The sequence below is a fragment of the Heterodontus francisci genome, chromosome 14 (genome assembly GCF_036365525.1).
Source record: "Heterodontus francisci isolate sHetFra1 chromosome 14, sHetFra1.hap1, whole genome shotgun sequence".
NCBI classification, from domain to species: Eukaryota; Metazoa; Chordata; class Chondrichthyes; order Heterodontiformes; family Heterodontidae; genus Heterodontus; species Heterodontus francisci.
In genome coordinates, this window is record NC_090384.1 from 29,666,724 (window position 1) to 29,690,658 (window position 23,935).

At 44.1% G+C, this 23,935-nt stretch overlaps 1 protein-coding gene across 1 annotated transcript in view; it reads left to right on the top strand.

Annotated features, from left to right (window-relative positions):
* f2 (coagulation factor II (thrombin)) overlaps positions 1-23,935 on the top strand; it is a 99,078-nt gene that overhangs the window by 52,651 nt on the left and 22,492 nt on the right. The window contains exons 9-11 of the mRNA XM_068045941.1: positions 4,664-4,784; positions 5,786-5,953; positions 23,581-23,754. Of these exons, the coding sequence (XP_067902042.1) occupies positions 4,664-4,784; positions 5,786-5,953; positions 23,581-23,754 (463 nt within the window). The remainder of the gene's footprint in view (positions 1-4,663; positions 4,785-5,785; positions 5,954-23,580; positions 23,755-23,935) is intronic.

Consider the following 23,935-nt stretch of genomic DNA (forward strand, 5'->3'; position numbering starts at 1 on the left):
TCTGAAGATGGACCTTGTGTCCTGCTGCATTCCCCAGCCTTTCTGAATGACATTGACCTGCTGTGTGAGGGCTCCAGTGTCACAATGATGGTCTTCAGCTCCCTTCATGCACTTTAAACTTGTTACTGAGTCTTAAGCAGTATTGGGTCAGGAGGGCAGTGTCATGATTGTATGTGTGGGCTTGAGTATTAGAGACTATATGGTACTTGGAAGTGAAACTGAAAGGAACTCAGTGTTTTGGGGAGAATACCTGACCTGGGGGTTGTTGTAAGGTCAGATAGCCATCTGCTGCGGTCGTGAACAGAAGTATTTAATGAAGCTTGTTAAATCTTTGTTAAATTAAATCTGTGACTTCAAGTGGTGATTCTTCAGCCTGAGCTTTGACATTGGCAATGAGGTTATAAAGACAAACAAAACAGAGGTAAATTCAGAGATATTTAGGATTGTATCATGGCATTCACTGGAGCTGATATGTCTGCAGTCCGGGGAATTGAACCATTTGAACTGACATGTGCTGCCAGTACTGTCAGTGTGAAATGGAAAGCGTGGCTGGAGGAGTTTGAAGCGCAAGCTGACAGTTGCAATTTGTATTTGGATAGTGCGATGGAGATGCAGAAAGCACCGTGACGGGCCTTATTGCTGTTCAATGCGGTGTGTCGGTGAAGGAGACTTTCAAGGCATTGCCTGACATGGGAGAAAAGGGGGATTATGAACGTGCAGTGAAAGCTTTGAAGGACCATTATGTGGTGACGCCAAATGCCACATTCCAAAGGCATGTTTTCCGTCAAATGAGACAGAAAGAGGGGGAAAGAGTAGCCCAATTTGTGACTCGTTTGAGGCAGGTGTTGGATGGATGCAATTATATTGCGATGGATCTCAATAACCAGATAATGGATCAGGTGGTTCAACATTGCAAGTCAGTATGTTGAGGCCTAGGCTGCTGGAAAGAGGAGGTGACTTAATGTTGGATGACACTTCGATGATAGCGGCTGCATTGGAAGCAGTGCATGGACAAGTTCACAGCATGAAATTTGGTCCCATTTCCGCCATTGGCTCAACACAATCTGAGGTTAAGCAAATGACACAATGGAATCCAAGTACGCGTAAATGTAAACAGCAAAGGTCTGTGTTTCAGATGTGGCAAGTTGGGTTACTATGGAAGAGATGATTGCTGCCCTGCCAAGGGAAAGATATGCAGAAAATGTGGGGGCAGAGACCATTTTGCCAAGAAGTGCAAGAGCAAAATTGAACAGAGTGGGAAGCCTGGCAAACCATGTAAAGGAAAGAGAGATAGAAGTAGTACAACTGTGAGACAAGTTGAAGAAGATGCAGTGAGTGAGGACACGAATGTTTTCTGCCAATGAAAGCAACCATGAGAAAGTTCCAGTGATTGCTGGGGATGTTGACGTGAGCATTATTGTAGATTCAGGCAGTGACAGTAATGTCATCAGCAGAGTACTGAGAGGAACTGAAGACAAAGAGAATCAAGTGCACATCTCGAAAATGTGTCAAAAACTTTATCCTTACACATCCAAAACCTCACTTCAATCTATTGGATGTTTCACTGTGAGGATGAGAGCTGGCGATCGGAGTGTGGAGGTAGAATTAATAGTGATTGAGGAGGATGGTGAGCCTCTTCTGAGCAGAGAAACTGGCCAAGCCGTGAGGGTGCTACACATTGGATTGAAAGTGAATTCTGTGAAATCCTATGTGGAGCTTCGAGAGGAGTTTGGACCAGTGTTTTAAGGAATTGGGAAGTTGCACAACCACCAAGTGAGATTAACCATTGACAAGAACGTGAAGCCTGTAGCTCAGCACGTATGCAGAACACCTTTTTGTCTCAGAGGGAAAGTGGAGGCAAAGATCAAGGAACTGGTTGACCGAGACTTCATGGAGCCAGTTGACGGACAAACACACAGATCTTCACTAGACAAGGAAGCTGAATCATTCATGTGGTTTGTGATAGTTCATGCTACACCCTGTGTAATAACAACTAGAGAGATTGAAAGAGAGTCAGACAAAGATCCAGAATTGAATGACATCAGACAGAGAATCCAAGCTGGAAATTGGGAGACTTGCCCATTCAGAACATACATTGTTATATGAGATGAACTGTGCATATTTGGGAAATGTATTCTCAGAGGTAAAAGACTTATAATGCCACTTGGGAGTGGTTGGTACTAAGCAAAACTTACAAACCAAAATATGGTGGCCAGGGATGGAGAAAGATGTGGAGCAGTTTATGAAAAGATGTCATGTGTTCAATTGGCAGATATTCATCCACCAGAATCAGGAAACAGTCTCTGATCCACAACTGTTTTATTCTCAATCCACAATTCAGTACAAATACCAATTTCTACTCTTCCCTTCTGAACTGACTCCCTGTTCAGAAGTAACTCCCGGAGGGGGGGGGGGGGGGGGGGGGGGAAACCCAGCTCTTAAATACAAGCTGCAATGAGCATCACCTGCTCTCTATTAACTCTGAAATAAGTCCTGGTTAATTAAAGGGACCAGCATTTTTAACATTGTCATCTTGGATATCAACTTGTCAGTAGACCCAATCCATCAGAACCAGTACGCAGTACACTGTTACCAGCTGGACCATGGGAGGATCTAACAGTTGACTTCTTAGGTCCATTTTCATCAGGAGAGTCCATACTAGTGGTGATTGACTATTACAGCTGTTATTATGAGTATGTGGTAATGAATTCTACAATGGCAGAGGAAACGGTGTTTGCATTGATTGAAATATTTGCAAGGCATGGTCTACCAATCACTTTGTAATCAGAAAATGGGCCACAATTCATTTCACAGACCTTTGCAGATTACGTGCAAGTCACAGGTATTCACCATCAAAGAGTAATACCTAAATGGCCACAGGCAAATGAGGAAGTGGAAAATCAAAACTATTCCTCAGAGAAATGGATGAGAATTGCTCAAGCTGAGGGAAAAGACTGGAAGGAGATGTTTTTATCATATGTGGCCATGTATAGAGCAAATACACACACTACAATGGGGAAGAGCCCAGCTGAGTTGTTATTTGGACACAAAATACGCACCAAGATAGCTGAGCTGAGGGACATTAGAGTTGATCAGGAGGTTCAAGATCATGATGCTGAGAAAAAGGGTGCTGCAAAGTTTTATGCAGACCACAGAAGGAGAGCTAGTCAGTCTGATGTGATACCAGATGATGAAGTATTGCTGAGATGGGAGAGTCTGAGTAACACGGATACACCATATTATCCCAAGCCATACACTGTTATTGCCAAGAAAGGAAACAGTGTGACTGTGCAGTCGCCAGAAGGAGTATTGTATGACAGAAATTCTTCATACATTAAACAGTATTATGGTGACAAACACAAAACAACAGATGAACCAGGTGTAGGAGCTAAGGTGAAGCTGACATTCAGTAATTCAGATGACAAGCCAGTGATGCTGTTGGCAGGCAGACAGCTTGCTATCCAGAAGGAGCAACATCAGTTCCAGAGAGCCAACCGCATTTCCAAATCCAGATGTGGTGACCAGAGTTCCTGAGACAGCAGGAAGACCACGGAGCAAGAGAGGAGACCACCAAGCCGATATGAAGATTTTGTGATTATGTTTAAAGCAAAAAGGGTGTACGCAAAAGGCTGCCCTTGAAAGCAAATATAATTGAAGAAATTCATTTACTCAGTGAGTTAGGAAAATCATGGATTAGTTTTAGTCTGATAAGGGAAGAATGTCATGATTGTATGTGTGGGCTTGAGTATTAGAGACTATATGGTACTTGGAAGTGAAACTGAAAGGAACTCAGTGTTTTGGGGAAAACACCTGACCTGGGGGTTGTTGTAAGGTCAAATAGGCATATACTGCTGTCATGAACAGAAATATTTCATAAAGCTTGTTAAATCTTTGTTAAAGTTAAATCTGTGACTTCAAGTGTGAGTCTTCAGCCTGAGATGTGACAGGCAGGGCCTTCAAGCAGAAAATGATGGCATGATTGGTAAATGGTCAGTCATGCTGCAAATCATTAAATGGTTCTGATGCTTTAAAGGCACCGTGATTTTCTGACCAACAAAAAACAATTCTCACAAAGGGATCAGATCCAGGAAAAATAAATGCTGTCTCAGAACAGCCATCTGAGTTCATCATACCTTTGACATAATTAAACAAGTAAGTCAGTAGTTGAGTTCTTGTGGTTTTAGTGTTAAATTTTGTGACTCACTCCCAGCTCCTTCTACCCTACTATACTCTGCTCTTTCCCCACTATAGTCCACTCTCCAGCCATTACCCATCACTGTGCTCTATTTCCCACCACACCCATCCCCTAATATTCTACTTTACAGCTGCTGGCCATGTCCCAAACACCCCAGCCCCACCCCATCACATCCCTGTTATGCTGTAATTCCCAGATCAGAATGGGACCACACTAGCCATCATATCTGTCAACACCAGGCTACTTGCAAGTGATAAAATCACCTAGCAGGATTAAAAATGTGTGCCTGTGCTGAGGCGCTGCCTGTCTGAGCCCAGGAAAGGAAGAACTCAGTGTTGTATTGGAGCAAGGTACCATGCTCCCAGGATGCTCTGACATTCCATCATTTTTTATTGTTGTTCTAACACAATTTAAGGGCAAATTGAAGTTTTAAATGCAGATGGACTCAGCTGCTCTCATTGTTTTTAGAATGTGGCCGGCGAGCATTGTTTGAACTCATAAACAAAGAAGATGCAGGAGAAAGGACAATGCTGGAATCCATAGGCCGGATTGTGAAGGGCCAGGAAGCTGAAAATGGGAGTGCTCCGTGGTAATGTGCAAAGCCTTTCCCATCAATGTGTTTGCACTGTTTAAATGTGGCATATCATAGAATAGCATATACAGGAGGTAAAGTCTGCAAAAGGCATCGATAAACCAGCCTTCCTTTTGGTTGTTGGTGCTGAAATGTATTGACTATCCTGCAGTATAGTTCCACAATTGCAGTGTCTGTCTTATATAAGCCCAGGCAGTGAATGTTGGCAGCCACTTCATTGAGTTTACTTCGTCTTGTAATGATTAATACTAAATAGGTAGCAAAACATCGTGGCTTCCCTTGTTATCTGTGCTGGGTAGACAGCAACCCAGTCAGTACTGCAACGTTGTGACCTTGTGTTTTCTTCCCCTGTTATTTCACAGCTGCGTTCCCATTTAGTCAAAAGACAAGATTCGATAAGCTTACCCGCTGAATGTTTTTATTCTCCCGAAAGTATTGACTATCCCGGAGTACTGCTCCACAAGGGGCAGTGGGCCTCTTGGACATTGCCAAGTGACCATTCTCCATGTGTAAGCTCAACCAGTGAGTGCTGGCATCCACGCCCTCTCCTGTCCACACATCACATCCCCATGGTCTCTGGATAGTGATCAGAAGTGGGAACCCTAGCTGATATTTCTTCTCGCTAGCTCAAGATGCTGAGACTAAATGTCATGATCAGGTAGCTCAGCACAGATCAGGAATCAAACCTGGTACCTTGCTGTATGGCTCTGATCAGTACTATGAAGTGCTTTGGAACATCCTGAGGTTATGAAAGCTCTTTCTTTTTCTTCCTGAGTTTTCTCATCACTCGTGTGATCTGATTTTACAAATCCAATGGCCCAGTGAGTAGATGCACTGCTGTTAACTCCCTTGTCCTGAATTTTAAGATCATGCCCCTTTGTTCTGGATTCACCTACTGAAGGGAAGACTTTGCCCCTGATCAAACAATTTGAGGTAATAGTTTCCCGGCAGTATTTCAGTCTAAAAGTTTTTTTTTAAATTCTCTTTTATTTTCACAGGCAAGCCATGCTGTTCCAAAGAAGTCCCCAGCAGCTAGTGTGTGGCGGCAGCCTGTTGAGTGACCAGTGGGTTATTACCGCAGCCCACTGTATCTTGTATCCACCATGGGGCAAGAACTTCAATGTGAAAGATATCTTTGTCCGTCTTGGGAAGCATAAACGAGCTGGGTAGGCCAAAAAACACCAAAGTTCAAACTCACTTTTAGTTAGTACTGTATTGTGCTCATAAGAGATCCCATGGCACTATTTTAAAGAAGAGCAAGGAAGTTCTCCCTGGTACAAAAACAAGAAATGCTGGAATCACTCAGCAGGTCTGGCAGCATCTGTGGAAAGAGAAGCAGAGTTAACGTTTCGGGTCAGTGACCCTTCTTCGGAACTGACAAATATTAGAAAAGTCACAGATTATAAACAAGTGAGGTGGGGGTGGGGCAAGAGATAACAAAGGAGAAGGTGCAGATTGGACCAGGCCACATAGCTGACCATAAGGTCACGCAGCAAAGGCAAACAATATGTTAATGGTGTGTTGAAAGACAAAGCATTAGTACAGAATAGGTGTGAATACACTGAATATTGAACAGCAGCAAGTGCAAACCTGAAGAAAAACAACCTGAAAAAAACAGTGGGTAAGCCAACTGAACAAACTAAGATGAAATGAAATAAATGCAAAAAAAGATTGTAAAAAATGTAAAAAGGAATGTAAAAAAAAAGGAAGAAAAAATAACTAAAAATGAAAGTAAAATGGGGGGCTGTCATGCTCTGAAATTATTGAACTCAATGTTCAGTCCAGCAGGCTGTAGTGTGCCTAATCGGTAGATGAGATGCTGTTCCTCGAGCTTGCGTTGATGTTCACTGGAACACTGCAGCAATCCCAGGACAGAGATGTGAGCATGAGAGCAGGGGGGAGTGTTGAAATGGCAAGCAACCGGAAGCTCAGGGTCCTGCTTGCGGACTGAGCGGAGATGTTCCGCAAAGCGGTCACCCAGTCTGCGCTTGGTCTCCCCAATGTAGAGGAGACCACACTGTGAGCAGCGAATACAGTATACTACATTGAAAGAAGTACAAGTAAATCGCTGCTTCACCTGAAAGGAGTGTTTGGGGCCTGGGATAGTGAGGAGCGAGGAGGTAAATGGGCAGGTATTACACCTCCTGCGATTGCAGGGGAAGGTGCCCTGGGACGGGGACGAGGTGGTGGGGGTAATGGAGGAGTGGACCAGGGTGTCGCGGAGGGAACGATCCCTTCGGAATGCTGACAGGGGGAGGGGAAGATGCGACTGGTAGTGGCATCACGCTGGAGGTGGCGAAAATGGCGGAGGATGATCCTTTGGATATGGAGGCTGGTGGGATGAAAAGTGAGGACAAGGGGAACCCTGTCACGGTTCTGGGAGGGAGGGGAAGGGGTGAGGGTAGAGGTGCGGGGAATGGGACGGACATGGTTGAGGGCCCTGTCAACCACAGTGGGGGGAAATCCTCGGTTGAGGAAAAAGGAGGTCATATCAGAAGCACCGCCATGGAAGGTAGCATCATCAGAGTAGATGCGTCGGAGACGGAGAAACTGGGAGAATGGAATGGAGTCCTTACAGGAGGTAGGGTGTGAAGAAGTGTAGTCGAGGTAGCTGTGGGAGTCAGTGGGCTTATAATGGATATTGGTAGACAACCTATCCCCAGAGATGGAGACAGAGAAGTCGAGGAAGGGAAGGGAAGTGTCAGAGATGGACCATGTAAAGGTGAGAGAAGGGTAGAAATTGGAAGCAAAGTTGATAAAGTTTTCTAGTTCGGGGCGGGAGCAGGAAACGGCACCGATACAGTCATCAATGTACCGGAAAAAGAGTTGGGGGAAGGGGCCTGAGTAGGACTGGAACAAAGAATGCTCGACATATCCCACAAAAAGACAGGCATAACTAGGACCCATGCGGGTACCCATAGCGACACCTTTTACTTGAAGGAAGTGCATGGAGTTGAAGGAGAAGTTGTTCAATGTGAGAACAAGTTCAGCCAGGCGGAGGAGGGTGTTGGTGGATGGGGACTGGTTGGGCCTCTGTTCCAGGAAGAAGCGGAGAGCCCTCAAACCATCCTGGTGGGGGATGGAGGTGTAGAGCGATTGGACGTCCATAGTGAAGAGGAGGCGGTTGGGGCCAGGAAACTGGAAATTGTCAAAATGACGTAGGGCGTCAGAAGAGTCACGGATGTAGGTGGGAAGAGACTGGACCAGCGGAGAAAAGATATAGTCAAGATAGGAAGAAATAAGTTCAGTGGGGCAGGAGCAGGCTGACACAATGGGTCTGCCGGGACAGTCCCGTTTGTGGATTTTGGGAAGGAGGTAGAAGCGGGCTGTCCGGGGTTGTGGGACTATGAGGTTGGAAGCCGTAGAGGGAAGATCTCCAGAGGAGATGAGGTCAGTGACAGTCCTTTGGACGGTGGCTTGATGTTCGGTGGTGGGGTCATGGTCCAGAGGGAGGTAGGAAGAGGTGTCTGTGAGTTGGCGTTGAGCTTCTGCAAGGTAGAGGTCGGTACGCCATACAACAACAGCACCACCCTTGTCTGCAGGTTTGATGACCATGTCGGGGTTAGACCTGAGAGAACGGAGTGCCTCAAGTTCAGAGGGGGACAGGTTAGAGTGAGTGAGGGGGGCAGAGAAATTGAGACGACCAATGTCTCGCCGACAGTTTTCAATGAAGTTCTCCCTGGTGTCCTGGCCAATATTAATCCCTCAGCCAACACTATAAATACAGCTTATCTGGTCATTATCACATTGCTGTTTATGGGAGCTTGCTGTGTGCAAATTAGCTGCCATGTTTCCTACATTACAACTGTGACTACATTTCAAAAGTACTTCATTGGCTGTGAAGTGCTTTGGCATGTCCTGACATTATGAACGGCACTATATAAATGCAAACCTTTCTTCTTACTCTGATCATGCGTTATAGAAACATAGAAAATAGGAGCAGGAGTAGGCCATTCGGCCCTTCGAGCCTGCACCGCCATTCAATATGATCATGGCTGATCGTCCAAACTCAGTATCCTGTTCCTGCTTTCTCCCCCTATCCCTTGATCCCTTTAGCCCTAAGAACTATATCTAACTCTTTCTTGAATATATTTAATGATTTGGCTTCAACTGCTTTCTGTAGTAGAGAATTCCACAGGTTCACCACTCTCTGGGTGAAGAAGTCCCTCCTCATCTCAGTTCTAAATGGCTTACCCCTTATCCTTAGATTGTGACCCCGCCATTGGGAACATCTTTCCTGCATCTAGTCTGTCCAGTCCTGTTAGAATTTTCTAGGTTTCTATGAGATCCCCTTTCATTCTTCTAAACTCTAGCGAATACAAGCCTAATCAACCCAATCTCTCTTCATACATCAGTCCTGCCATCCCAGGAATCAGTCTGGTGAACCTTCGCTGCACTCCCTCCATAGCAAGAACATCCTTCCTCAGATAAGGAAACCAAAACTGCAGGGAAAGTGGAGGAGGCCAAGTGAAAATCAAAACTACTTCTTAAAGCTCCATCCCTTAAGCCACAGATGACTTCCCATTGGAAACCAGCGTATCGATCAAATGGGACTCAGATTCAGGTTTCTTAGCTGCTCCTGGCCAGTAGTTTTGGATTAATGAAAACCAGCATCTGCTGGCTCCTCCCTACTTCTGCAAATTCTGCAGGAAAAGTACCAGTTCATTTGTTGACATTTCCAGTAGTGGCATACTGATCCAGGATTGGGTGTTATGGCATCAGGTGGTAGAAATTGTATTATGATGGCCTGCAAACTGGGCATAGGAAACATCTTGGCAGAAGAAGACAACTGGGGAGGTGCTGGAGGTCAGGGCAATTGCAAGGAGGGAGGCAATCAGGAGGTCAGGAGGTGGGAGGTGAATGGGAGCACGGAGGCATTCCAGAAGCTGAGATAACTGGGAGTGGAAAGCAAGTTGGGTGGGGGGGCAATGTTCTCTCTAATTTCTCTTTGCTGAGTCTGTTGTATTATTGCTTTAAGAGTGATGTCCCTTTAAGAACTCAGTATACTAATGAGCTAAGTAACAGGATGTAGTCTTCTGACCAGAAACCATAGGCACTCTGCAATGCAACACCCTGGACAAAGATTCTTTATATAGTTTGCTCTGTATTGTGTGTATTAGTTTTAGCTGTTAATAAACCTTCTAGACATCTTCAAGAAACTGGAATCCACGTACCTCATTGTGTTGCTTAAGATAGCACAAAGAAAAGCATGACATTGTGGCAACAGTGATGTACAGCGGTGACTGCTTTCTTTAAAAGACAAAATACAAGCTTGAAGACCACAGGTGAAACGGCAAACAAGACTTAAAAGCAATACCAGAAGTCAGAAGTTCCCGCAGTAGAGAAAACAGAAGTAAATAGGGCTTGCTTACTCCACAAATAGTGAATATATTTGTGCTGGCCAAATCCGGGCAAGCTGCCAGCTGAGTTGGGACTGTGCTATTTAAAATGTCAAGGGTGTCATGTGCCTCACTCTGAACAAAGGAAAAGAATGCCTAAATTCAAACAAAGAAAAAAAAGAGCGGGCTGGAATTGGAAACAGCGCCGAGTCAGTAGAACAAGTTTTAAAACAAGTTTTAAGCCACAAACGGCAAAGTCATAATAAGTACAGTGCTGAAGGCAAACACAGACCTGAACAAAGTGAAATATAAAGCAGAAAGCACAGCAGATACACTGCTGGAGGTGCACACAGAGTATCCTTATACATCTTTACATATCCATAGTGTCCAAAAAAGGCAAGAGAACAGCACAAGGATGGATATCAAATTTCTCAGCATGAACTGGAAGGCCATTGATGTCCTATCTGAGTTATATAGTCATAGAGTTATACAACACAGAAACAGGTCCTTTGGCCCACTGTGTCTGTGCCGGCCATCAAGCCTATCTATTATAATCCCATTTTCCAGCACTTGGCCCATAGCCTTGTATGCTATAGCATTTCACGTGCTCATCTAAATACTTCTCAAATGTTGTGAGGGTTCCTGCCTCTACCACCCCTTCAGGCAGTGTGTTCCATATTCCAACCATCCTCTGGGTGAAATTTTTTTTCCTCAAATCCCCTCTAAACCTCCTGCCCCTTACCTTAAATCTATGCCCCCTGGTTATTTACACCTCCGCTAAGGGAAAACGTTTCTTCCTATCTCCCCTATCTATGCCCCTCATAATTTTGTATACCTCAATCAGGTCCCCCCTCAGCCTTCTCTGCTCGAAGGAAAATCCTAGCCTATCTAGTCTCTCTTCATAGCTGAAATGCTCCAGCCCAGGCAACATCCTGGTGAATCTCCTCTGCACCCTCTCCAGTGCAATCACATCCTTCCTATAGTGTTGGGACCAGAACCGTACACAGTACTCCAGGTGTGGCCTAACTAGCATTTCGTACAGCTCCATCATAACTTCCCTGCTCTTATATTCTATGCCTCTGCCAATAAAGGCAGGTATCCCATATGCCTTCCGAACCACCTTATCTACCTGTGCCTTCAGTGATCTATGGACGTCAAGGTCCCTCTGACTCTCTGATTGGTTCTACCATCCATTGTATATTCCCTTGACTTGTTAGTCCTCCCAAAGTGCATCACCTCACACTTTTCAGGATTAAATTCCATTTGTCACTGCTCTGCCCATCTTACCGGCCTATCTATATCATCCTGTAATCTAAGACTTTCCTCCTCACTATTTACGACACCACAAATTTTCGTGTCATCTGCAAATTTACTGCTGGTAGCTCCTATTTTCTCATCTAAATGTACACTACAAACAGCAAAAGTTCAAACTTTTTAAACAAGGAATGCAGTTAAGCTTCATAAACCAAGATGTTGCAGAACCAGAGAAGCAGGCTGTGAAAATACTGATAGCAGTTGGAAATGAGGGGTTATACAGAGTCCAATACCTCTGGCTTATCTGAAGAGGACCAGGAACATCCCACAAAGATATGGAAAGTGCTATATCATCAGCTTTGGGTAAGAGTGAATTTTAGAATTCATCACCTGGAATTGTTGTCCTACAGGCAACAGCCAGAGGAATCAACAGATCAATTTGTCAGTAGATGCCTTAGTAAGGGCAACGAATGCAATTTTTCAGAAACTGAACTGTCAGAGCAAATAATAAAGCTGATGAGTGTCTCAACAGCTATTGAAGCATTTCAAAAAGACCTCTTGGCGAAAAAAGAAAAGCCACAGCATTTATACGCTGCTAGGAGATGGCAAGTATTACGAAGCCATTATAGATGGACAACAGCATCTGCAAGCACTATGTGCAGCTGACAGTATCAGCATAGTAACCAGGTCACAAAAAGTAATCAAGTTGTGTGGTAAGTGTGGTTTGTCCCACTCACTGCGAAGCTGTCCTGCATTCCAAGACCTGTGCAAGGTGTGCAGCGCAAAAGGTCACTGGGCCTGCCTATGCAAGAAACCTGGCTCCAAAGACACAGTCACAATAGGACACAAACAAACAGAAGACAGGCACAACAGCATGGCAACAGCAACAAGGAGAGTGCCAGAGACCTGGGTAAACGCAAGCCAATACACAAAGTCCACAGCGAAATTGAACTGAGACAAGACACAGAGTGGAGTGATTCCCAGCCAGAAGACGAGCAGGTGTTTCACATTGTGAACCTGACACATTGATGAAGTCAAACAACTAGAAGCTTCTGCTACTATTAATATCTTGTGCCCAAAGAAAATTGGCAAGCACACGCTCAGGACTAAGATTGACACAGCAGCCAGTGCAAATATCCTACCAGTCTGCATCCTGAAAGATATGTACCTGGATTGTTGGAAATTAATGGTACAACCGACAACTGCAAAGTTAACTGCCTACAATAGGTCACCATTTACTTGTGAGTCGGAAAGGCATTGGACCTGTGAGGAAACAGCCTGGAGCAGGAGACTATAAATTGGGAGCAAGGCTTGAGGCCCACACTTACCTTGGAGAGGCACACATGGAGAGCTCCTTGGAATCAGTGCCCGCTGAGTTAGAAACAATCTGTGATGTCACAGCAAAGTCATAAGCTGATTGGTTGGTGAGTATCTTGTGCAAGTGTCTGTTTGTAAAGAGCTTGATACATTCAATACTTTTAGGAAAGGTGGATTAATTGGATTATTATAAAAAGATAGAAAAAAAGGAAAAGTTCTTTGTTCTTGAACTCTTAAGTACCTACCTTATATACACAGAAGGGGTTTATTGGTGAGTAATTTTACTTTCTACTTTCTAGTCTTCAGTTTAAACTAAATAATCTGAAAGCAAGCTTAAGGCATGGCAGGACAGCTCGGCTGTGCGGAATGCCCATCCTGTGACATGCGGGGAGGTGTGGATACTTCACGTGGCCGAGATGATCACATGTGCAGGAAGTGTCTCCAGCTGCAAAAACTTGAGCTCCGCATTTTGGAACTCGAGTGGAGGTCGGAGACACTGTGGTGCATCTGCGAAGCTGAAAACTACGTGGATAGCATGTTTAACAAAGTGGTCACACCATAGATTAAGCGCGGGCAGGCAGAGAGGAAATGGGCGATCGCTAGGTAGTACAGAAAGACCAGGCAGGTAGTGCAGGAGTTCTCTGAGTCTATCTCACTCACTAACCAGTTTTCTGTTTTAGTTATTAGTGATGGTGATGGTTCGTCAGAGGAATGTAGCAAGATCCAAGTTTGTGGCACCACAAGTGGCTCTGTTGCACAGGTCGGGGATTAAGAAGAGTGGAAGGGCAATAATGGTAGGCGATTCAATAGTTAGGGAAACAGACAGGCATTTCTGTGGCCGTAGACATGACTCCAGGATAGTATGTTGGCTCCCTGGTGCCAGGGTCAAGGATGCCATGGAACGGCTGCAGGACATTCTTTCAGGGGAGGGTTAACAGCCAGAAGGCGTGGTCTACATTGGCGCCAACGCCAGAGGTAGAAAGACGGATGAGGTCCTGAAAGCAGAATTTAGGAATTTAGGCAGGAGATTGAAAAGCAGGACATCTAAGGCAGTAATCTCAGGATTACTCCCAGTACCACATGCTAATGAGTATAGAAATAGGAAGATTGAGCGAATGAACATGTGGCTGGAAAAATGGTATAGGATGGAGGGCTTTAGATTCCTAGGGCATTGGGACTGGTTCTGGGGCAGGTTGGACCATACAAGATAGACAGATAGATAGGACTGGAACTAATATCCTCACGGGGACATTTGCTAGTGCTATTGGGGGTTTCAATCAGCTTGTCAGGGGGTTGGGAACCTGCAAGAGAATTCAGATAGGAGAAAAAAAAAAGCTGTTTATGGAAGCTGTGAATGAAAGTGGAAAGCAGCAGAAACAAATGCTAGAACCAACCAGGGTTAAAATACCAAATAGTGTTAAAAAGGCAGAATTAAAGGCACTGTATCTGAATGCACGTAGCTTTTGCAACAAGGTAGGTGAGTTGATGGTGCAAGTAGAAGTAAATGGTATGATTTCATTGTCATTATGGAGACATGGTTGCAGGGGGACCAAGACTGGGAACTGAATATTAAAGGATATTCGACATTTAGGAAGGACAGGCAAAAAGGAAACGGAGGTGAGGTAGTCCTGATAATAGGGGATGAGATCAGTGCATTGGTGAGAGAGGATCTTCGATCAGAAGAACAGAATCTGTTTGGGTGGAACTAAGAAACAGCAAGGGGCAACAATTATTGGTAGGAGTGGTTTACAGGCCACCAAAATGTAGAGGTACTGTAGGGCATGTTATAAATCAGGAAATTAGAAGTGCATGTAGCAAGGACAATGCAGTAATCATGGATGATTTCAATCTACATGTAGACTAGGTAAATCTAATGAGCACCAATGCTGTGGAAGAATTCCTAGAATATGTCCAAGGTGGTTTTCTGGAGCAATAGGCGAAGGAACCAATTAGGGAAAAAGCTATTTTGGATCTAGTATTATGCAATGAGAAAGGGCTAAGTAATTATCCAGTGGTAAAGGAACCTTGAGGGAAAAGTGACCGTAGCATGATAGAATTTTCCATTAAGTTTGAAAAAGATGTAGTTCAATCTGAAGCTCGGGTTTTACACCTAAACAAGGGCAATTATGAAGGTATGAGGAGCAAGTTGGCCGTGGTGGATTGGCAAAATACATTAAAAAGTTTGACGGTAGATAGGCACTGGCTAGTATTTAAAGAATTAATGCATGGTTTTTAAAAAGCGTACATTCCTTCAAGGCAAATGAACCCAATAGGGAAAGTGAGTCAGCTGTGACTAACAAAGGACATTAAAGATAGCATTAGATCAAAGGGGGAGGCTAATAAAGTTGCCAAAAAAAAGTCATTGGGAGAATTTTAGGATGCAGCAAAGGAGGACCAAGAAATTGATAAAGAAAGAGAGCATAGAATATGAATGTAAACTAGCAAGAAATATAAATACGGATTGTAAAAGCTTCTATAGGTATGTAAAAAGGAAAAAATAAGCAAAGACAAACGTGGGTCCATTACAGGCAGAGACAGGAGGATTTATAATGGGGATAGAGAAATGGCAGAGAAGCTAAATAATTTCTTTGTGTCTGTCTTCACTGAGGAAAATACATGAAATCTTCCTGAAATAATTTGAGATCCAAAGGTCTAGTGAGCATGAGGAACTGAAAGAAATTGGGATTAATAAAACAATAGTATTGGAGAAATTAATGGGACTGAAAGTTGACAAATCCCTGGGACCTGATGATTTTCACCCTAGAGTGTTGAAAGAGGTGGCGAGAGAGATAGTGGATGCATTCGTGATTATCTTTCAAAATTCTATAAATTCTGTAATGTTGCCTGAAGATTGGAAGGTTGCAAATGTAACCCCACTGTTTAAGAAAGGAGGGAGAAAGAAAACGGGAAAATACAGACCTGTTAGCCTGACGTCGGTCATAGAGAAACTACTAGAATCTATTACAAAGGATGTGATTACTGGACACTTGGAAAATAATGGTCTGATTGGGCAGAGTCAACATGGATACATGAAGGGAAATCATGTTTGACAAACTAGTTAGAGTTTTTTGAGGATGTTACTAGCAGAGTGTATATGGGGGAACCAGTGAGTGTGGTGTATTTGAACTTTCAAAAGGCTTTTGATAAAGTCCCACACAGGAGGTTAGTAAGTAAAACTAAAGTGCATGGGATTGGGAGTAATATACTAGCCTGGATTGAGGATTGGGTAACAGACAGAAAACAGAGAGTAGGAATAGATGGGTCATTCTCAGGTTGGCAGGCTGTGACTAGTGAGGTACCCACTGCAAGGATCAGTACTTGGGCCCCAGCTGTGCACAATTTATCAATGATTTGGATGTAGGGACCAATTTTAATATTTCCAAGTTTGCGGATGACACAAAACTTGGTGGGAATGTGAGTTGTGAGGAGGATGCAAAGAGGCTTCAAGGGGATTTGGACAGGCTGAGTGAGTGGGAAAGAACATGGCAGATGGAATATAATGTGGATAAGTGTGAGGTTATTCACTTTGTTAGAAGGAATGGAGGTGCAGAGTATTTCTTAAATGGTGAGAGTTTGGAAAGTGTTGATGTCCAAAGGGACCTAGATGTCCTTGTTCATAAGCTAGCATGCAGGTGCAGCAAGCAATTAGGAAGGCAAACAATATGTTAGCTTTTATCACAAGATGATTTGACTGCAGGAGCAAAGAGGTCTTGCTTCAATTGTGTAGAGCATTGGTGAGGCCACACCTGGAATAATGTGTACAATTCTGGTCCCGTTGCCATAGAGGGAGTGTAGTGGGGGTTCACCAGACTGATTCCCGGGATGGTGGGATTTTCCTATGAGGAGAGATTGAGGAGACTGGGCCTGTATTCTCTGGAGTTTAGAAGAATGAGAAGGAATCTCATAGAAACTTACAAAATTCTTTCAGGGTTAGACAGAGTAGATGCAGAAAGGATGTTTGCCCATGTTGACAAGCCATTTAGGACTGAGATGAGGAGGAACTTCTTCACTCAGAGGGTGGTGAATCTTTGGAATTCTCTGTCCCAGAGGGTGGTGGAAGCTCAGTCACTGAGTAAGTTCCAGACAGAAATCGATAGATTTCTCGTTGCTAATGACCTCAAGGGATATGGGGAGAGTGCAGGAATATGGCATTGAGGTAGACAATCAGCCATGATCTAGAATAGTGGAGCAGGTTCGAAGGGCTGAATGGCCTACCCCTGCTCCTATGTTCACCCAACCCTTGCAGTGGCACACTAACAATACAATGCAGCTATGGCAAGTCGGCATGGAAACCATGAATATTTTACCTGGTAGACACAAGTGGACCAGCAGTGGCAGAACTCCCAGCGTGTACGGACCTCAACATTGTGACTATCCACAAGATCACCGAGGTACCCATTACAGCAGAAGAGACCAAGGGTACTTGCATTGAGTCAATCCAGGACTTACAACAAATGTATCCAGCCAGGTTTAAAGCCATAGGAGATTTCAAACGTGATGCCGTACTGCACCTCAGAGAAGATGCAATTCCATCAATTGACCCTCCCAGAAAGTGCAGCGTGCATATACAAGAAAAGCTTAAGCGCGAGTTAGATGACATGGAATGCAAGGCATCATCTGTCGTGTGCATCATCACACAGACTGCTGCAGCTCAATCACGTACGTTCTGAAGAAGGATGGAGCAATCAGGGTATGTCTAGGTCCGAGGCGTCTAAACCTCTCCCTAAAGAGATGCCCCCACAAGATTCCAACACTAGAGGAATTGAATCCCAAGTTCACAAGAACCAAATTCTTTTCCAAGTTGGATGCTAAACATGGATATTGGTCGGTACAACTAGCTAAGGAATCTCAGGAAGTCACCACCTTCAGAACACTATTTGAAAAATATTGCTTCCAGAGACTACCCTTCGGCTCATCTGTCAGTCAAGATCTGTTTCAGCAGCATATGGACAGAATTACAGAAAACGTACCTGGACGTATGTGTTGCTGATGATATTGAAGTGATGGGCAAAACCAAAGAAGAGCATGATCAAAATCTTCATTTACTGATGGCAGTAGCTCGTTACAAAGGGCTCGTTTTTAACAGCAAGAAGTACCAGGTGAATGTAAGTCAGATCAATTTCTTTGGCTCCATCTATTCAGGTTGCAGATCTGTCCTGACCTAGATAAAATCAAAGATGTAAGGCATATGCCTACTCCACAAGTCAAAGAAGATCTACAGAGATGCCTTGGATTTTTCAACTTCTTGGCACCATACATTCCAAATTTTTCTGACAAAACATCATTGCTGAGAGAGCTCTTAAAGAAACGCGTATCATATGTATGGTTGGAGGACCATCAGCATATGTCTGAGTCTCTCAAACAAGCATTGTCAGCAGAAACCTGTACCCTGAAGTACTACGACCCAAGGAAGAAGACAATCCTGGAAGTCGAGGCCTCACAGAAAGGGCTAGGAGCATGCATCCTGCAGGATGACAAACCAGCTGCATTTGGGTCCAAATGTTTATCCTCTGCACAATCCAATTACTCAAACATAGAGGTGTTTGGGATCACAAGGTTTCACACATACCTGTTGGATAAGCAGTTCACTGTGGAAATGGATCATAAACCAATGGAGATAGTCTGGCGCGAGCCATTGACAAGCGCACCTCCTTGACTACAGCGACTCTTAGTGAAAGTACAGGGGTACGACTTCGACATCTGCTACTGGTCACCTTGGATACGCTGAGCAGATTGCCAAATCTGAACAAGAATGAAGAAGTTCCACTGGATCTACAAGTAGACAGCATGGACATTGAGATGGAAGATGCACTCAAAATCGATTCATTGCATTTTGGTCAGCACAAATGTGACTAACTAAAATCAGAAACAGCCAATGATCCACAACTGAAAGCAATGTGGAGAGTCATCATAGAAGGTTGGCCTGATATGGTAAAAGAGGTGCCAGAAACTCTCAGATGCTTTTGGCCTTATAGATATGAACTTGGTATCTCGGGAGGCATCACCTTCAAGGGAAAACAAGTAATTGTGCCCAAAGCTCTACAACAGGATATCTTGTCACAACTTTGCCAAGGCCATATGGGTATAGAGCGAACAAGACGACTGGCACGAGACTGTTTATTGGCCAGGGATCAGCGGTGACATCGAAAAGTTAGTGAGGATGTGTGAGGAATGCCAGAGCTACCAGCCACAACATCATGAAGAACCTCTATACCCTCACGAGATACCATCAGTCCCTTGGTCCAAAATTGCCACTGATCTATTTACTGTTAATGGAGACAACTTTATCTTAGTCACTGATTATTTCTCCATGTTTCCAATTGTCAGAAAGGTAAAAGACACTTCAAGCATGAGCGTTGCAGACTCATTGAGTGCCAAAATCAGTCTATTCAGTGCACCTGAAGAAATTATTTCTGACAATGGGCCACTGTATATGGGCAGACCTTTCAGGTATATGTGTGCCAAATGGGGCGTAAACCATGTGATGTCCTCACCACATTACCCAAGATCTAACGGTTTTGCCGAATGTATGGTTTAGTGTAGGACAATGAAACTAAATTTTCGTGTTGCCATGTTATACCTCAGAGCTATACCGATGTTTATGAGCTGACCGTCACCAGCAGAGATCATGTTTGGAAGGCAAGTGGGAATGATTCTGCCAAGCCATCATCTGTCCAAATTCTCGGAGATGCAGGAGACACTACTCGAAAAACAAGGGAGAATGAAGATGGTGCATAACCGACATGCAGGGGCGGAACTACCTCAACTACACGTAGGGCAAAAGGTCAGGGGCAAACACCCCACATTGAGAACATGGTTACCCGCAGAGGTATCCAAAGTGTGCAGTGAGGCTAGGTCTTGAGGGTAAATCAACATCTGACATGTGGGAGTCTTTCAAACGTCAGCTGATTAGAATCCAGGACCAGCATGTTCCTGTGAGTAAGAAAGACAAGTTTGGCAAGTTTCGGGAAGCTTGGATAACATGGGATATTGTGAGCCTTGTCAAAAAGAAAAAGGAAGCATTTGTAAGGGCTGGAAGGCTAGGAACAGATGAAGCACTTGAGGGATATAAAAACTCGAGGAAGGAACTTAAGCAAGGAGTTAGGAGGGCTAAAAGGGGTCATGAAAAGTCATTGGCAAACAGAATTAAGGAAAATCCCAAGGCTTTTTATACATATATAAAGAGCAAGAGGGTAACCAGGGAAAGGGTTGGCCCACTCAAGGACAGAGGAAATGGGTGAGGTGCTAAATGAGTACTTTGCATCAGTATTCACCAAAGAGAAGGACTTGGTGGATGATGAGCCTAGGGAAGGGAGTGCAGATAGTCTCAGTCATCTCATTATCAAAAAGGAGGAGGTGTTGGGTGTCTTGCAAAGCATTAAGGTAGATAAGTCCCCAGGGCCTGATGGGATCTACCCTAGAATACTGAGGGAGGCAAGGGAAGAAATTGCTGGGGCCTTGACAGAAATCTTTGGATCCACATTGGCTACAGGTGAGGTCCCAGAGGACTGGAGACTAGCCAATGTTGTGCCTTTGTTTAAGAAGGGTAGCAAGGATAATCCAGGAAATTATAGGCCGGTGAGCCTTACGTCAGTGGTAGGGAAATTATTGGAGTGGATTATTCGGGACAGGATTTACGCCCATTTGGAAACAAACAAACTTATTAGCGAGAGACAGCATGGTTTTGTGAAGGGGAGGTCGTGTCTTACTAATTTGATTGAGTTTTTTGAGGAAGTGACGAAGATGATTGATGAAAGAAGGGCAGTGGATGTTATCTATATGGACTTTAGTAAAGCCTTTGACAAGGTCCCGCATGGCAGACTGGTACAAAAGGTGAAGACACACGGGATCAGAGGTGAGCTGGCAAGATGGATACAGAACTGGCTCAGTCATAGAAGACAGAGGGTATCAGTGGATGGGTGTTTTTCTGAATGGAGGGATGTGACTCGTGGTGTTCCGCAGGGATCAGTGCTGGGACCTTTGCTGTTTGTAGTATATATAAATGATTTGGAGGAAAATGTAGCTGGTCTGATTAGTAAGTTTGCGGACGACACAAAGGTTGGTGGAGTTGCGGATAATGATGAGGATTGTCAGAGGATACCGCAGGATATAGATCGGTTGGAGACTTGGGCGGAGAAATGGCAGATGGAGTTTAATCTGGACAAATGTGAGGTAATGCATTTTGGAAGGTCTAATGCAGGTGGGAGGTATACAGTAAATGGCAGAACCCTCAGGAGTATTGACAGGCAGAGAGATCTGGGCGTACAGGCCCACAGGTCACTGAAAGTGGCAACGCAGATGGATAAGGTAGTCAAGAAGGCATACGGCATGCTTGCCTTCATCAGTCGGGGCATAGAGTATAAAAATAGGCAAGTCATGCTGCAGCTGTACAGAACTTTAGTTAGGCCACACTTAGAATATTGCGTGCAATTCTGGTCGCCACACTACCAGAAGGATGTGGAGGCTTTGGAGAGGGTACAGAAGAGGTTTACCAGGATGTTGCCTGGTCTGGAGGGCATTAGCTATGAGGAGAGGTTGGAAAAACTTGGATTGTTTTCACTGGAACGACGGAGGTGGAGGGGCGACATGATAGAGGTTTACAAAGTTATGAGCAGCATGGACAGAGTGGATAGTCAGAAGCTTTTTCCCAGGGTGGAAGAGTCAGTTACTAGGGGACATAGGTTTAAGGTGCGAGGGGCAAAGTTTAGAGGAGATGTGCGAGGCAAGTTTTTTACACAGAGGGTGGTGAGTGCCTGGAACTTGCTGCCAGGGGAGGTGATGGAAGCAGATACGATAGCGACGTTTAAGAGACATCTTGACAAATATATGAATAGGAAGGGAATAGAGGGATATGGGCCCCGGAAGTGCAGAAGGTGTTAGTTTAGGCAGGCATCAAGATCGGCGCATGCTTGGAGGGCCGAATGGCCTGTTCCTGTGCTGTACTGTTCTTTGTTCTTTGTTCTTTGTTTGTTCTTATGAGATTACAATGTCTAACAGAACAGTGTTGAGGGGGAACTGAAGCCAATTAAGAAAAACGTGTAGTACTCCAATTGTAGACAGCGGACTCAGAAGAACAGACTCTGACAATGAGGGTGTGACAGAACAACAGGACAACAACCAACACACTAACAACACGTCTGCAAACCAAGAACAGCCAAGGGTGAAATCCACATCCCCAGAAGGCTATACGTAACAAGATCTGGAAGAGTTGTCAAACCACCAAAACGATATATGGACTCTTAAGCTTCTGCACTCGTAAATTTTACAATCCCTATCTTCATACTTGTAAATTTTATAATCTCTCTCCCTTTGTAACTAATTTTGATATTATCCAATTTTATGTGTTTTACTTGTAGTGTAAGAGATTTATTTTTGGAAAAAAAGGGGATGGTGTATTATCGCTTTAAGAGTGATACTCCTTTAAGAACTCAGTATGCTAATGAGCTAAATACCAGGATGTAGTCTTTTGACTGGAAGCCAGAGTCACTCTGCATTGCAACACCCTGGACAAAGGTTCTGTATATAGTTTGCTCTGCATTGTATCTATTAGTTTTAGCTGTTAATAAACCTGCTTGAGATCTTCAAGAAACTGGAATTCATGTACTTCATTGTGTTGCTTAAGATAACACAAAGAACGGCATGACAGTGTGCGGCCTGTTTGTTGCACTGTGTGGTCCCTTTAAGATTATTGCGTGGCTGCCCATGCAAACATCTTAAAGGGACTGCTGCTTGTGCACAGCCTGTTTGTTCCCTGTGCAGTGCATTCCAGTTTCCTGTACGGCCATGCACCTGTGTAGTTCAGAGGAAACGTCGGATAGGGGTGGCAAGCAGGAGGACAAAGGCAAATGGAAGCCAGGAAGTGAATGGGAGTGTGGAGGAAGTCAGGAGGGGGCAGGCAATTGGCATGGAGAAGGCAAATGGGAGCAGGCCAGGTGGGCACCAGTTTTCAGAACTGCTATGGAGACCAGAGGAGCATTCTTGCTCCTCTTGGCTCCAGATTCAGGTAAGAGTTATTCAAAAAGCTTACTTTTCTGGTGTTATTTTCCATCTGTCCCTTGAAAGACTGCTAATTAGGTGATACGTAAACCTGGTTATACTGACCTTAGCAGGCCTGGTGCAGGCTCTGTTCAGAGTGCCCAATTTTGGGAAGGGGTCCTTCAGCAGGCTTGGGGCCCTCATTAACATATTGTTAATGTGCTTATTGGCTGTTTTAAATATCTGCCCGAGACATCCAAAAACAGACTCTACAAACCTAATTGTGGGATCAACTCCTATACAGATTGAACGCAGCCTGCCTCACTGCTGAATTAATTTATTTTATGCAAGTTTTACACACAAAAAATAGCTGCAACTCATACCAATCTCTACCTCGAGCAGTCCTTGAAAGTGCATTGTTCAAACAGTCATAGTCCGTATGACCATTCACCGTAGCCTGGGATTTGCTTTGCAACTACGCACATGGAGACCCATTGGGAAATTCAGACATAGTCCAGGGAGAGCTGCACACTTGAGTAACTCTGCTGAGACCTGGGCAGCAGGATATTAAAAACAATACTGTCTCTCAGACGCAGTCCAATACATAGTAGTTCACAGTCCTGTCTTTGATTTGAAGCTGGTAGCAGAGTTCAGGGCATAAAGAATAGGAAAGTGTGGAAAGATGAACCAAGTATGCTCAGTGTAAACAGAATTGCTTTTTTTCAATTGCTCCTTATTTCCTAATCTTTCTTAGTTGCCTTACTGCCAATGTTTTCTTATTTCTTTTGTGGTTTCCTTTCAGCCTTGCTTATTTTCTCTTTCCTGTCACTTCTTCCCTTCTTGTTATTCACCCTTTCTTTCTCTTTGTGCCCTTAATATTTGTTGTTCTTGGTTCCTTTATCTTTCAGGTACGAGAAAGCAACAGAAAAAATCTTTGCAATCGACAAAATTATTGTTCATTCCAAATATGATTGGAGAGAAAACCTTGACCGTGACATTGCATTGTTGCATTTGAAGAAACCCACAGTTTTCACCAAATATATATCACCCATCTGTCTGCCAGCCTTGGATGTCGCCAAGAGGTTAGCTTTTTGATTATTACCCTTTTATACTCATACACAGGTACAAAAGCTTTCATTATCTAAACACGGCTTTGCAGTGAGAGACGCAAGTGCTGGACACATTACCCATGGTTTAAGTGATGAGAGGGAGTATGTACAGTTTCTAAAGTTGAAACTGGTGGGACTATTGAACATGTTGAAT